A 16,217-nucleotide genomic window follows, 5' to 3' on the forward strand; every position below is an offset into this window, starting at 1 on the left:
TACTGCAGTCCTTCTCCCAGTTTTCTTTTCTGCTTTCCCGCCCCGACTTTTTTTTTTTTTTTTCTTTGGTAGAGACAAGATTTCCAACTCCTGGGCTGAAGCGATCCTCTGGCCTCTGCCTCCCAAAGTGCTGGGATTACAGGCATGAGTCACTATGCCCGGCCTCTGCTTCCTTTTAAACCTAGTCTTCTACATGCTCATTATGCGTATGGCATGGATTTACAGTTATGATTGGGAAGGGCTGGTAGCCAAGCAACTGTTTTCTCTTTTTTGTGAAAGTTATCTCTGAACTGAATTTACAAATCTGAATTAGTTACAAACCTTGCTGATGGCTAACATGACTTCTAAGATTCTTTCCAAAATGTTTTAAATTCCATTGCCTGTATAACAACAGGATTAATATTAAACACTGTGGATCAGGCACGGTGGCTCATGCCTGTAATCCCAGCACTTTGGGAGGCTGAGGCAGGAGGATCACAAGATCAGGAGTTTGACACCAGCCTGACCAACACGGTGAAACCCTGTTTCTACTAAAAAATATATATAAAAATTAGCCAGGCATGGTGGCACGTGCCTGTAATCCCAGCTACTCAGGAGGCTGAGGCAGGAGAATCGATTGAACCTGGGAAGCGGAGGCTGCGGTGAGCCGGGATCATGCCACCACACTGCAGCCTGGGCGAAAACACACACACACACACACACACACACAGACACACACACACAGACACACACACACACACAGACACACACACACACACACACACACAGGGGAAGTAAAACACCTTTTACCTCTACATTTTCATTTTGGTAGCTGAACATTATCTACTACCAAGTTAAGGTTGTGTGATTATAAATATGGAAAAATAGAGCCAGAATAGTTTGCAGGTCCATATGTGAGTAAGAGATAAGAACGTAAACACTGAGTTTTCCCATCTACAGCTAGTTCCATGTTCTCTCACCACAGTCATCTTTTTGGGACAACTACTCATTTTTAAATGGAAAATAGTAGTAAGGACAAATTGTAAAGTTAGAATTCCAGCACTCTTCTTGGCACCTTTCTTGCACACACACACACACACACCCTCCAAGAAATCAGGAATCTTTTAACATTCTTCATGGGCTTAATCACGACTTTTTCCAGTATAGTGTACTTTTCCCAGAATTCCACTGAAAACTACTGCCTACACAAGCAGCATCTTGTGTCAGGTTCTACAGAAACATCATGTACAATGTAGTTGGCTTTAATTGAGAGAATTCCTAGAAGATTTCTTCCAGTCATGGCTATAAATATAAAGATGAACAACAGGTTTAAAGATTAAGCCCTCTAGCATTATAATGCTCATTATTTTCATATTTTCATTCAAACCTAAAGTGACAAAAAATGTCACATATGCAAACTTATTCTTTGTGGTCATACTAAGGGTTTGATAAGTCAGATGACAATGGTGTTCTATAAAGAAAGACCAAAGGGGACATCAAACTTCAAGAATATTTGGGGGTCAATTCACCTAAAGCCAACGCCCTGTATTCTCCACTGTTCAAAAGGCTTGTAGACAATCCATTGTCTTCCATTTCAACTAGTTGCATGGTCCACTGTGAAGGAGTGAGAAAAGAGCTGTGTACTTGTTCTTGACCTGTAAAGATTTCATCATGGAAGATTAATACTGATGCTGCTGCTGCCTGTTACTGGTTGTTTCTCTTTGCAGATGCCAATATCGGTCAGAGAACAGGATTTCAGTGGCAGAGTTGTTGCTATACTGTTATCTCTTCAGAACGGAGGCACAAGGAGAGATGAATGCCACATCGCAAGGAGCAAAGGAGAGAGAGAGAAAGAAATGGTGTCAGGTGGCATGTTGGATGTGATTTTTGTTTTAGTAGAGATTGAGATGACTGTAAATTGTTTAGCTGATTCCTTCGGTCTGCAAAGATACATTTGTGTTGGTGCTGATGATTCTTGACTAATCCTGTTTCAATTACAAATTGGTTATGTTTTTCAAATAAAACTTCTGGCACTTATATTCAGGGCTCATAAGTCAAATGCACTCACACACACACACACACATACCAAAACACACACATTAAGGCCAATCCCTACTACACTATTTAATACTCCATACTGAGATGTCATACTTTCTAAACACATTCTCTCCAACTAATCAAATATTTAAAATCAAGAAGACAAAAAAATTTGAAGACAAGAAAATAAAGAGTAACATACCCACATGCTGTTCATATCACAAACTGGGGTAACAGCAGTCTCAAGACATAGTTACTGGACCTAATAACTTTCAAAATTCTCATTTACTCATCAGTTTGGGGTATTACGACTAGTAACTTGTATCTTTTTAAAAATACGGACATTTCAAGGAAGTTGATTTTGCAGGGATTGTATTTTGTTTTTAGTTTTATGTATTAATTTAGTGACAATCCTTGAAAGCAAATCCACACCATTTTCTTCAACTCCAGAATAAAGATCTGACTATATAATCAACCTAGCAGAGCTTCTGAATCACAAAGATAAATTGTTTTCCCATAATTAGAACTTATCAGAGACAGGTATCAAAATCTGATCAACTATAAGAGCAAACTGGTTTTTGGTTGGTTTCCTTGAACCCACGATTCCACATGGGCACAGGTAGATAAAATAGGATCATTTAGAAGCTTTGCCTCAAATTAACAACTTTTTAAAGATAGGAAATTAATCTCTTTGCAACTACAAGCTTTTGTTAAGTAATAACTGGGGAAGTTTGTATATAATTAATGACAACCAAAAAAGTTACTTGTTCCTTTTGAAATAGTTTCAGGAATAATTTGTATAGTCTCCACATATTTTATTATATAGTTCTAGTCTAAGAATTCCTTAAGATACATTTTAAAATTATTTGAGTTTTTATTTAAAAATGTGCTTTTTAAAAAGGTCTTTGTTGACCTTTAAAAATAAATCGAGTGAAAATCAATATATTAGTTAATAATAAAGAAATACTGTAGTTGATTCAACAGTCACTAACATAATGCCCAAGAAACAATGTGAAAGAGAATGAAAAAGAATGTGTATGAAAAATAATTAACTTAAAACTCTTCTCCTTTATCTGTAACGAAAATGAAATAGCACATTCATCCCACCACACACCAAAAGAAAACTTACGGAAAAGCAAACAGTCCAGTACTTAGCAGAGATGCAAGGAAAGCCACAAATGAATTAATTTTTCTGAATACAAAGAATCAACTTACTATTAATCTACAACAAAATAATTCTAGGAATTAACTACATGGGTACAGTCATTGAAATAGGAGTGGGAATGGTTCAAGTTTTGGCTTTGTCACTTATTGGTGGATATTACTCCAGAGGAAGTATATATAGATCTGGGCATTCAAAAAGGTGTAATTAATGTTCACTCAAAGATGGTGAAAGCTTCAAAGTCTATAAAAAGTAATATTACGTAATTCCGTTAAAATGGGAATTTGAATTATGCCTGTGTCAGGCAGAGTATGGCAATAAATCACTTAATAAATGGGTGAGCAACGACTGCATAAACTGGGAACAACGATAACAATAAATATTAGATAAAAGAATTCTTGATACAGTTGAGAGGAAAAAAAAGTGATGCTCTGCCGTGATTTTCGTAATCTCAGAAGAGAAGACTAATAAGCCCGTAAGGAAGTTTACATTTACTTTTTGGTAGTAACTAGAAACACCTATTTATTTTAGCCATGTATTTACTTTTGGAGGCTTCTGCCTGACTCTCTTTCCTTACTCTATCATACTTTGGATAACAGAGTAAGGCTATCTTTGGATTTATTATTTTTCTAACCCTGAAGAACAGCATAAAATATGAACTAAACTTCATGATTTATTCAAAGGTAAATATACTTTTTTCATATTTTAGTTTAGCTTTTCAATTACAGTGATTATCATTATGAAACACAAAGCATGTCATAAATTATCCACTTCAAGAAAAAGTAAACAGGCCTTTCTATTCTCCTATGTCCATATGCCATGGGCTTCCTCAATGAACTTTTGTCCTTCAGTGCTAAGAAAGTTAGTCTAATAATTAGTTCTGCTTAATGTTAAGAATTTATTGAAGGGAGAAAGGGCAAGAGAGTCACCCATGCTAATGCAAGAGTATGCCAGGCTCCAAATCTAAACCGTAAACTGACTGGTTCTATTTCCTGTGCAGGATACAAGGGGCATCAAATATTCAGATCCAGCCCACGGTAGAAGCTGTATATTTACAAGTTAGGGTTCATGTCTGCTTAATAAACCCAGGAGCATAGGGAGCTGATAAGACAGAAGTCATAACATCTTTTCTTTTGACTCAAGCCTGTCCTGTGTGTTTTAAAAGTCTGTTTAATCTTTTTTAGAAAACAGAATGACCTATTTTCCAACTGTGCTTCAGAATGCCAAATAACTTATTTTTATACATGTAACTTATTGCTTATTATTTTTTAACTGTATAACTCAAAAATTAACACTCGGTTCTAAGCAGGCAACTGCTATTTATGCTCTAAGGTGACATTACTTGCTTAATTTTGTTCCCTGTATGTACTACTGGCCACTTTCTTTAAAATACACTCATTCTTCTCACCCAAAATAGTCTCTCAGAAGAAAACATGGGTATTCATGACATGAGAGTACGTTTCAGCATTATTGTTAATCCATTTCCCCAAAATATTCCATGATGAAGGTCAAAGAAAAGAAAAGTTATGTTGTAAATTAGTTAAAAAGAAGATAGAGTTAGAAATCTAAGACTGCTCAGTAAATTTGATAAAAGCTAGAAAAAAAAGCAGGAAAAAGATTATGGAAGGGAAATTATTGGAAAGAGTAAGTAAATACGAAAAATATAGAAGTCAAACACTGGGAAAGAGGAAAACATGAAGGTTAGAAGGTTTAGTGTTCTACAACATTTTACAAATGTCTATATAATATTTGGACACTAAGTATACCTTACTTTAGAAAAGTGTTTTTCACAGAAACCAGTATTTTCAAAGTACCAGGAAAGCTTTAAAACCAACCAACCAAAAACAAAAACAAACCCTCCTTTGAAGCCTTTTCAAAGTGTACTTTTTGTAACACAAATAGCCAATTCCTAATTTAACTGCTCTACAATTTCGGATTTTATAACAGATTTTCATAAAATAAGGTGCATATGTAAAATGTCATCATTTAGAAAGAGTAATCTGAAATTTGGTATTACACGTGAAAATAATAACCCTTCAGTAAAACTCTTAAGTACACCTTGGAATCACTATAAGTAAGTAAATAAGTATTCCTTTATCACCACAGGCTGGTTAGAAAATAACTGGTAAATCTTTATATGAGACATAAAGCATAGGCCCTTACAAACTCATTATCAAAACAGTTTAAGTGGGCACACAGATACTTATGACTCATCCTGTACTAAAAATTCCCTTTTCCCTTCCATAGTTCCTTTATATGGTTCTATCATTATTATAGAACTATTATGATAGTTATATAGCTCCATCTATTATAGAGAACAGACTGAAGTTGTCAACTAAGTCTCAAAGCACAGGAAAAGCAGTCAATAATTACAACAGAACAGAATAGAACTACTTAAATAACAAAACCAAAATAAATCATTTTTTAATTCACTGTTCAAGTAGTTTAGGTTGAAGCTTTCTGGGCAGTTGGCATAGACAGATATAGCATATTAAAGGATATTAATGCAAATTATATATAATAATTTTCTATTCCCTATAAATGGTAGGAATCCCCAGCATGTTAATAACATTTCCAAAACAAATTAGTATGCAGTGTAACAGTAGCTGCTACCAGAATGGGTTTCTCCATCCTACCTCACCCTATCCCATGGAGACAACTTCACAGATACTATCTCCAATTAGTTCACTCATTCAATTTTACCTATAATTCAGTCTATTTAAAAAATTTAAAGAACCTGACAAGCAGAAAGCACAAAAAATTGGGTCAAAGAAAAAGAATTTTATGTCTGTCAGTAACTTAATTTTGAGGGAAAAAACCTACTCTGTTATTACTACTTCTCTGAAATCATTTGAACTAAAATTAAGACCTGTAAAAACAATAACCTGATTACAATTTCAGAGTTTACAAACAAGTAGAAAGATACACATTATTTAAAGTTTACGACAATAACACACAGCAACATTTTTTCTGTTTTATCCCTTTATACTATCACTAAGTGCTTTTTCCTATGTACATCTTCTAATCGAAACATCACACATGCAACAAATTAAAAGATAAGCCAAAGAAATAAGTTTGCTATTTAAAATTGCTATTTTATTATGAAATGAACATAAACAATATGGAATTTTAGATTTCATCTTTAAAATGAAGTATTTTTTACCAAAAGGTAGTTCTTAAATAGAGTAATCTAAAGACCTTGGAAGTCTATCCAAGAATCATTCCTCCACTATAGGGACATGGTGTATCACCATCTCAAGATTTTTAAGTTGACACAAGATAAAGGAATGTTATTTTAATATACTCAACATAAAAATGTAATTTTGGCCGGGCGCGACAGCTCATGCCTGTAATCCCAGCACTTTGGGAGGCCACGGTGGGTGGATCACACGAAGCCAGGAGTTTGAGACCAGCCTGGCGAACATGGCGAAACCCTCACTCTACTAAAAATGCAAAAATTAGCCAGGTGTGGTGGCACATGCCTGTAATCCCAGCTACTCAGGAGGCTGAAGCACGAAAATTGCTTGAACCAGGGAGGTGGAGGTTGCACTGAGCTTAGATTGTGCCGCTGCACTCCAGCCTGAGTGACAACGAGACTGTTTCAAAAAATAAAAATAATAATAAATAAAATAAAATAACTTTAATGCATCTCTTTTTAATCTGAAATTTTTAATTTGAAATCTTACTCTCTTAAATTTTGGCTTTTAAAATAAATGACTTATAACACAACTTCCCACAAATTCTGGTAGCAAATTGAACTAAAAATGAAGCATGTTTCACATACCTTTTTGAGATGTCCTAGTCTAAGTTTGAAAATTTCCTCCTGTTCATGATATTCTGCCAAAGTCAACCTGTCAAAAATGAAATTTTAATTCTACATATTGAGATTAATACTTAGTTTATCAACAACTAGCAAAATATAAAAATCAAGTGGAAATACTAAAATGTGGACAACTTTAAGCTCAAAATGTATGAGCCAAAAATCCTTTGAGATATTCTTCAGAATACATTTAATACTTTTAGATGAAACAGTTAACTAATTCTACAATGCTTTAATGAGTACCATTTATCAAGTGATGTTCTAGAATTTATATCCTAAGGATGCAGTGAAAAACAAGACAATTTCTCCTTACATGTTAGTTTGAGCTTACACTCTATAGTGGAAGTACGCAAGCATAAAAAAAACCATGTGATGAAATAAATAAGTTTAAGTAACAGTAAGTGTCATGAAGAAGGCAAAAAAGGATGGTATGGTAATGACTAATTGCATTATGTTAATTTGGACTGGGTGTTAGAGAGAGGTGACCTTCATCTAAATAACAAAAAGACAACCATGAGAGGACTCTGGGGAGTATATTCTAGACATGAGTTATAGAAAGTTCAAAACTGTAAGATGAAAATAGTCTTGGCATATAAATAGAAGAGAAAAAAATGGGAGTAAATCAGATGTAGTCAAAAGGGTTGTGAGTAGTAGGAGAAGCAAGCTGGGGAGACATACTATGTATAGATTTGCAGGCAAAGTAAAGAATTTCAGTTTTACTCTAAGAGTAATGAGAAATCACTGCACAGGGAGTCAGTCCAGTTTGGGAAGTTTTTAAAAAGAGGAAAAAAACAAAGACATTTTTCCTTTCCCTGCTTCAGTGTGTTGGGAGTAAATAAGCAAGATAAAAAAATGCTAAAACTTTAGTCAAAGTACTAAATTCTGGCCAGGTATGGTGGCTCACGCCTATAATCCCAGCACTCTGGGAGGCTGAGGCAAGTGGATCACTGGAGCCCAGGAATTCCAGACCAGCCTGGGCAACACAGCAAAACCCCGTCTCAATCTCCCTCACCCCCAAAAAAGCACTAAATTCTTATACTCCAAATATAGACACAGGGTCTTGCTTTGGTGTCCAGGGTGAATTTGAACTCCTGGGCTCAGGTGACTCTCCTGCCTCAGTGTCCCAAGTAGCTGGGAGTACAGGTGTACGCCACCATGCCTAGCTACTTCAAAATCTTAATAAAAATAGATACAGGACTTTAAGTCTTGAAAGTGCTTCATGGTTATCTTATTATTTCAAATATTCTTACCTAACTTTGAAAAATAATCAGTTTAATATATGCAGAACTATAACAAGACTTATTAGGGTCTCGCTCTGTTGCCCAGGCTGGAGTGCAGTGGCCACGATCTCAGCTCACTGCACCTCCACCTCCCAAATTCAAGTGATTCTCCTACCTCAGCCTCCAGAGCAGCTGGGACTACAGGCATACGCCACCATGCCTAGCTAAGTTTTGCATTTTTAGTAGAGACGGAGTTTTGCCATGTTGGCCAGGCTGGTCTTGAATGCCTGGCTTCAAGTGATCCACCGACCTCAGCCTCCCAAAGTGCTGGGATTACAAGTGTGAGCCACCACAACCGGCCCATACTCCAACTTTAAAAGAATAGCTCTTATCGATCATATTCAAGCCCTTGTTTGTTAATTTACTTATGTGTTCTGAGGTTATTTCATTAAGCTCCTAACTCAGGTGTGATCTGTTTGGTTTCAGTCCCTCAGCAACATTTAGTATAAATGCCATTTCCCTTTAGCTAGATGCTAATTAAATTTACTAATTCTAAAAAAGGAGTATTCAAAGGAAATAAACAAAAACAAGAAATTCACTTAGTATTCCACCCGCAACATCTTAAGAGCCAAAAAAAATTAACATTTTAAATTAAACCTCTCTACCCAGTCTTAGGGTGACACAACTACTGGATTTTATTACACTGAACATAGCAATAGTTAATAGCTGTAGCAGTTGCTTATAGTAAATTTAGAGAATTAAATGTTGGAGTGTGAATGTGGATGAAGTGAGAGAGGGAAGAGGAGGAATGTGATACTAAAGAAAATGAGGTTTGAAAACTAAAATGTATAATATCTCAACTAATCTAGAAAAGATAAGATGTAGGAATGTTAGCAAAAAGCTTCTGGATATGGGTACAGGTTTATGCCACTGGTGGAAGTTTGCCTGTATAACAGTATCATAAATTCATATTCTTAAAGTAAGGTTTTAGGTCCACTAGTAGGCCATAGGATGGGTTCATAACTAATTTTTAAAATATATTTAAATTTGTTTTGTTTCTATATAGAAATTCTGTACTTTGATTTTTACTGAATCACAAAACAGCTAAAATTTGGCATATCTTAAACCAAAATTAGTACATGACTTGAGTTACTTGAAATTTTTGTCCCACCAAGAGGTTTGGCTATCGTGTATAACTGCAAAGCTCCTCCTACACATGCATATGGCTAGACTTTGTGCAGTTTAGGAGAAATGGTATTTTGTTGTTGTGTGTTGTTAGGCTACTCACTTTCCAGGGCAGTGATTCTTACCATTTTACAATCATAAAAAAAAAAAAAAAAAAAAATCTGAAGGAAGTTATAAATACTCTCCCCAGAAAATTTTACATATATATAATTTTGGGATTCACAAATCTCAGTAAGAGTTCCTCTGCCTGGGTCTTGTCTTGCCAATTAGAATGCAAACCCCCAAATAACAAAAGAGCCATTTCTTATATTTTCTCTCCATCTTCCTACTAGCAAGTATTAGGGATTATTAATACCTGACACATTGTAGCTTCTTCGATAATCTCTGTTGTCCACTTGTATTAATCAAAAACGCTTTTAAAGAAATCTATGTATTTAGATAAAAGAAATTGGGAACAATCTTCTTTAAAGAAACAGGATTTTAGACACAGAATGAAAAGAGCTAAGCTAGGATAATGTTCACATCAGTGGCTTTTAATTATCAATACTTTTATGTGTGTAAGATGCTTTTAAAAGAGCCTGCCCTCTCACACAATTCAGTTGGTTAAATTACTTAGCAAATCTTTTATTCATAGGTAAGGCAAAGATATAGTCCATCTCTTCCCATAGGCTCATATCTGATGATAGCTAAATTATTATTTTTATTACAAACATAAAAATATTTTATTATGCACACATAACAATGTATTATTTTTATTATGCACACATAATATTTAAAAAGTTAACAAATTTAAACCCCAAACATAAGACTTGACTCCTGATAATCTTCCATACTAAGTCTGAGTAAATGAAAATTTTAATTTTAAAAGTGTTCTAAAATAGTTTAACAGAAATATGGGGTGACAGTATTTTAAAAAGTTAGTAGAAATAACAAAAACAGGGAATACTCATTTTAAACAAATTTGGTATTCAATGTCTTAAAGACATTCTGTTTAAGCAGAGAATTAACCTGAAGCCTCAAAGAACACAAGCTATGGTAAATAGACTGTTAGAGGCACTTAAACAAAAATTAGCCAGATGTGGTGGTGCATGCCTGTAGTCCCAGCTACTCAGGAGGCCGAGGCATGAGAATCACTTCAACCTGGGTGGCAGAGGTTGCAGTGAGCTGAGACTGTGCCACTGCACTCCAGCCTGGGCAACAAAGCAAGAAAAGAAAAGAACAACAACAACAACAACAACAACAAAAGGCAACAACAACCCAGGCAAACTAACTTCATACTTAATGGTGAAAATGGACAGATTTTCTCCTAATGTCAGTAAAAAGACAAGGACGTCTACTTTCATGACTGCTAATCAATATTGCACTGGAAGTCCTACCAGAGCAGTCAGGTAAGGAAAAGAAATAAAATGCATCTAAATTGTAAGCTAAGAAATAAAACTATCTATATTTGCAGATGACATGCCTCTATATTTAGAAAATCCCCAAAAAATGCACAAGAAAAAAATCACTAGAACAATAAATAAATTTGGCAAAGCTGCAGGGTATGAGAGCAATGCACAAAAATCAGTTACTTCCATACACCAGCAATGAACAACCTGAAAAGGATATTAAGGAAGCTATTACATTTACAATAGCATCCAAAAGAATATAATACCTAGGAATAAATTTAACCCAGGAGGTGAAAGACTTGCCTACTAAAAACTACAAAATATTGCTAAGGAGTTCAAAAAGAGTTAATTAAATGAAAAGATATCCTATGTCCACAGATTGGAGACTTTCAAAAAGTATAGTACTGCCATGAGAATACACATATATACCTATGAAATAGATCTGAATTCAGAAATAAACCCAAAAATCTATGGCCAGTTGATTTTTGACAAGAGTACCAAGACCACTCAATGAGGAAAGAATAATCTCTTCAACAAATGATGCTGGGACAACTAGGGAACCACATGCAAAATAATGAAGTAGGACCCCTACCTCACTCTATGTACAAAAATTAACTAAAAATGAATGAATGACCTAAATATAGGAACTAAAACTATTAGAAGACAATACAGGAGGCTGGGTACGGTGGCTCATGCCTGTAATGCCAGCACTTTCGGAAGCTGAGGCAGGTGGATCACCTGAGGCCAGGAGTTCAAAACCAGCCTGGCCAACATGGTGAAACTCTGTCTACTAAAAATACAAAAATTAGCCAGGCGTGGTGGTGGGCACCTGCAATCCCAGATACTTGGGAGGTTGAGATGGGAGAATCGCTTAAACCTGGGAGGCAGAGGCTGCAGTCAGCTGAGATTGTGCCACTGCACTTCAGCCTGGGTGACAGAGCGAGACCCTGTCTCAAAACAGAACAAAACAAAGGGAAGATAACACAGGTATCTTCATGACTATAAATTTGGCAATAAATTCTTAGATTTGTCACCAAAAGCATAAACAACAACAGTAACAAAAATCAACAAAATACATTTCATAAAAATTAAAAACATTAAAAATTAAAACAATTGAATTCATGGATAGTAGCATGATGGTTACTAGAGGCTGGGAAGGACAGTGGGGAAGGAGGCAAAAGGTGGGGTTGGTTAATGGGTGCAAAAACATAGAATGAATAAGATCTAGTATTTGATAACACAAGAGGATGACAACAGTCAACAAAAATATATTGTACATTTAAAATAACCAAAAGAGTATAATTGGAATGTTTATAACAAAGAAATGATAAATGCTTGAGGCCATGGATACCCCATTTACCCTGATGTCATTATTACACATTGTATGCCTGTATCATAATATATCATGTAACCCATACATTGGTTGGTGCAAAAGTAATTGCGGTTTTTGCCATTGAAAGTAGGCAAACACCACAATTACTTTTGCACCAACCTAATACTATGTACCCATAAAAATAAAAAACTTCTGTACATCAAAGGATATTATCAAAAAAGTAAAAGACAACTTACAGAATAGCAGAAAATATCTGCAAACCATCTATCTGTTAAGGGTTTAGTATCCAGAATATATTAAAAAAAAAAAAAAAAAAAAAAACCTCCCACAACAACAAAACAACAAACAGTCTGGTGAAAAAATGAGCAAAAGACTTGAATAGACATTTCTCCAAACAAGATATATAAAGACCAGCAAACACATTAAAAGATGTTCAACAACATTAAGTCGTTAGGGAAATGCAATTCAAAATTACCGTGAGATATCACTTTACAACCCACTAGGATGGTTATGATTTTTAAAATGGGAAAGTAAAAAGTATTGTCAAAGATGTAGAAAAATAGGGATAATTGTCATGCTGGTAGGAATGTAAAACGGTGCAGACTGGAAAATAAGCAGTTCTTGAACAAGTTAAGATACAGAATTACCATAATACTCAGTACTAGACAGATAAAACAAGCCCACACAGAAACTTGTAGACAGGTGTTTATAGCAGAACTATTTATAATAACCAAAGGGTGGAAACAACCTAAATGTCCATCAACTAATGAATGGATAAACAAATTGTGCATAATCACACAATGAAATATTGTTCAGCCATAAAAAGAGTGAAGTATTGATACATGCTACAACATGAATATATCTTGAAAACTTATACTAAGTAAAAGCCAGACACAAAAGGTCATATAAGGTATGAGTCATTTTATTAAAACATTCTGAAGAAGCAAATACACAGAGAAAGAAAACTGACTATTTGCTACTGGAGGTGAGAAGAGAAAGGGCTAGGGAGTGATTATTTAATGTGCACAGTGTTCCTCTGGGTTAAGGGAACAGTTTTGAAACTAGAGAGAAGCAATGGTACATAACACTGTGAATGTACTAAATGCCACTGAACTGTACATCTTTAAATGGTTATTTGTATGTTATGTGAATTTAACCTCAATTAAAAAATGTTATCACTAGGAAAAAAAATAGGTGATTGTGGGAGGGATGAAACTAGTCTTCCTTTGAAGAGTCCAAATGTTCACAATGTAATAGAAATTGAAGTGCAATTACTTTACTTAGTATAAGTATAATGGCTGATATGGTTTGGCTGTGTCCCCACCCAAATCTCATCTTGAATTCCCACGTGTTGTGGGAGGGACCTGGTGGGAGGTAACTGAATCATGGGGGCAGGTCTTTCCCATGCTGTTCTCATGATAGTGAGTAAGTCTCACAAGATCTGATGGCTTTAAAAAGGGGAGTTTCCAGCCGGGCTTGGTGGCTCATGCCTGTAATCCCACAACTTTGGGGAGCCAAGGAGGGCGGATCACCTGAGGTCAGGAGTTCCAGACCAACCTGCCCAACATGGTGAAACCTCATCTCTACTAAAAATACAAAAAATTAGCCGTGGTGGCAGGCACCTGTAATCCCAGCTACTCAGGAGGCTGAGGCAGGAGAACTGCTTGAACCCAGGAGGCGGAGGTTGCGGTGAGCCGAGATCTTGACACTGTACTCCAGCCTGGGCACAAGAGCAAAACTCCGTCTAAAAAAAAAGGGGGTTTGGGAAGTTCCCCTACACAAGCACTCTTCTCTCGTCTGCCACCATGTGAGACGTGCCTTTCACCTTCTGCAATGATTGTGAGGCCTCCCCAACCATGCGAAACTGTTAAGTCCATTAAACCTCTTTCTTTTGTAACTTGCCCAGTCTGGGGTATGTCTTTATCAGCAGCGTGAAAACGAACTAATACAATGACTTACATACCAAGTACTACTGTGATATGCAAAATAATGGCCAAAGACTTCCATATCCTAATCCTTGAGACATGTCAATATGTTAGGTTATAAAGAAAAGGAAAATTAAGGGTAGCAGGTGAAATTAAGGTTGCTTATCAGCTGACAGTAAAACAGGGAGTTATTCTGCATTACCCATGTGTGCCCAGAGGGAAGGGGTGGCAGTGTCAGAATCAGAGTAATGTGACAGGTGAGACACTTGACTGGCCGCTGCTGGCTATGAAGATGAAAGGGGATCATAAACCAAAAAATGTGGGCAGCTTCTAGAAGCTGGAAAAGGCAAGGAAATGGATTCTCTTCTAGAGTCTCTAGAAGTAACATAGCCCTTTTAACAATTTGATTTTAGCCCAAATGAAGCCCATTTCAGATCTGTGATTGCTAAAACGGTAAGGTAATATGTGTGTTGGTTAAAGCTAGGTTTGTGTGATTTGTTACAGCAGCCGTAAGAAATTACTGCAGATCTTCTTACCTGGAAGTAGAATGCTCCTTTAAATAAATACCTAAAATCACGGAAGTGGCTTTGGAACTGGGTAGGGGACAGAGGCTAGAATTTTAAGAAGCATAATTTCTAAAGGCTGGGCACAGTGGCTGACGCCTGTAATCCCAGCACTTTGGGAGGCCAACGCGGGTGAACTGCTTGAGGTCAGGAGTTCGAGACCAGCCTGACCAGCATGGTGAAACCCCGTGTCTATTAAAAATACAAAAATTAGCCTGGCACAGTTGTGGGCGCCTGTAAATCCCAGCTATTTGGGAGGCTGAGGCAGGAGAATCTCTTGAACCCAGAGCGAGACTCTGTCTCCCCCTCAAAAAAAGGCATAATTTCTAAAAAGTTTACAGATTGTTAGCAGACTAAACTTCATCAAAAAGGACAACCTAGAGGACAGAACACTGTGCCCAAAAGGCAGAAGCACAGAAGATCATCATAAAAGATTATTCCCAGACCTTGAATCCAAATGGAGTTTGAATGGATTTTGAAATTCTGCAGGAATTTCCTTCCACTTTTTGTTTTGAACAGAAATGTCTCTAAACTGTCATCAGATACCTGTACCTCCATCGTACTGTGGGAGGAGGTAACTTGCTTCTCGAGTTTCAGTTTCACAGATGAAGAAAAATTGTGTCTCAGGGTGGATTATACCCCAAGTCTCACTCATATCTCATTTATTTGACGAGAATTGGAACTTTGAGCTTATGGGATTTAGATGCGATGTTAGACTTTGTGCTGACACTGTAATGGGGATGTTGAGATAGGGTGAATGTACTCTGCATGTGGAAAGGATGTGAATCTTTGGGGGTCAGTAAACAGAATAATGGTTTTCCCAAAATGCGATATCCTAGTCTTTAAAAAAGGCTAGATTTAAATGGGATCAAGGTTGCTCATCAGCTGATTTTAAGATAATTAATTTTTATAATACAGCTATGAATACACAGAGCAAAGAAAAAAATACATTCTATCTGCAGGAAACTAGTAAAAGTCACAGAAAAGGTAATATCTGAACTAAATTAAAAAGAAGCAACAGCAGGAGGCCAGGAAGAAGAAATGGGGTATTAAGAGGCATGATGGGCCTGGCACGTTGGCTCACGCTTGTAATCCAAGCACTTTGGGAGGCTGAGGTGGGCGGATCACCTGAGGTCGGGAGTTCAAGACCAGCCTGACCAACATGGAGAAACCCCATCTCTACTAAAAATACAAAATTAGCCAGGCATAGTGGCGCATGGCTGTAGTCCCAGCTACTCGGGAGCCTGAGGCAGGAGAATCACTTGAACCCAGGAGGCGGAGGTTGCAGTGAGCCAAGGTCATGCCATTGTACTCCAGCCTGGGCAACAAGAATGAAACTCCATCTCAAAAAAAAAAAAACAAACAAAAAAAAAACCCAGAGGCATGATGACCCAAGAGTACAGCATGGAGATACTCAAGCAAAAGTAAAAAGGAATGCAAACTGCAGATTAAGAAAGTATCTTCTGCTTGTTTGCTAAGAGTTTTAGTCACAGATCAATGTTGAATTTAATCTAATTTTTAAAAATTTTTCGTATCTATTAAGATAGTCATATGATTTTTCTATTTATGTGAAAAGTTATATATATTTTTCTAATCTATAACAAA

General features: G+C 36.4%; 1 protein-coding gene across 4 annotated transcripts in view; it reads right to left on the minus strand.

Annotated features, from left to right (window-relative positions):
* The window catches only part of TLK1 (tousled like kinase 1), a 173,422-nt gene that overhangs the window by 30,351 nt on the left and 126,854 nt on the right, over positions 1–16,217 (minus strand). For all 4 annotated transcript variants that reach the window (XM_054476994.2, XM_063648302.1, XM_054476997.2 and 1 more), the window contains one exon: positions 6,963–7,029. In XM_054476994.2, the coding sequence (XP_054332969.1) occupies positions 6,963–7,029 (67 nt within the window). The remainder of the gene's footprint in view (positions 1–6,962; positions 7,030–16,217) is intronic.

This window comes from Pongo pygmaeus, chromosome 11 (genome assembly GCF_028885625.2).
Source record: "Pongo pygmaeus isolate AG05252 chromosome 11, NHGRI_mPonPyg2-v2.0_pri, whole genome shotgun sequence".
Lineage (NCBI taxonomy): Eukaryota > Metazoa > Chordata > Mammalia > Primates > Hominidae > Pongo > Pongo pygmaeus.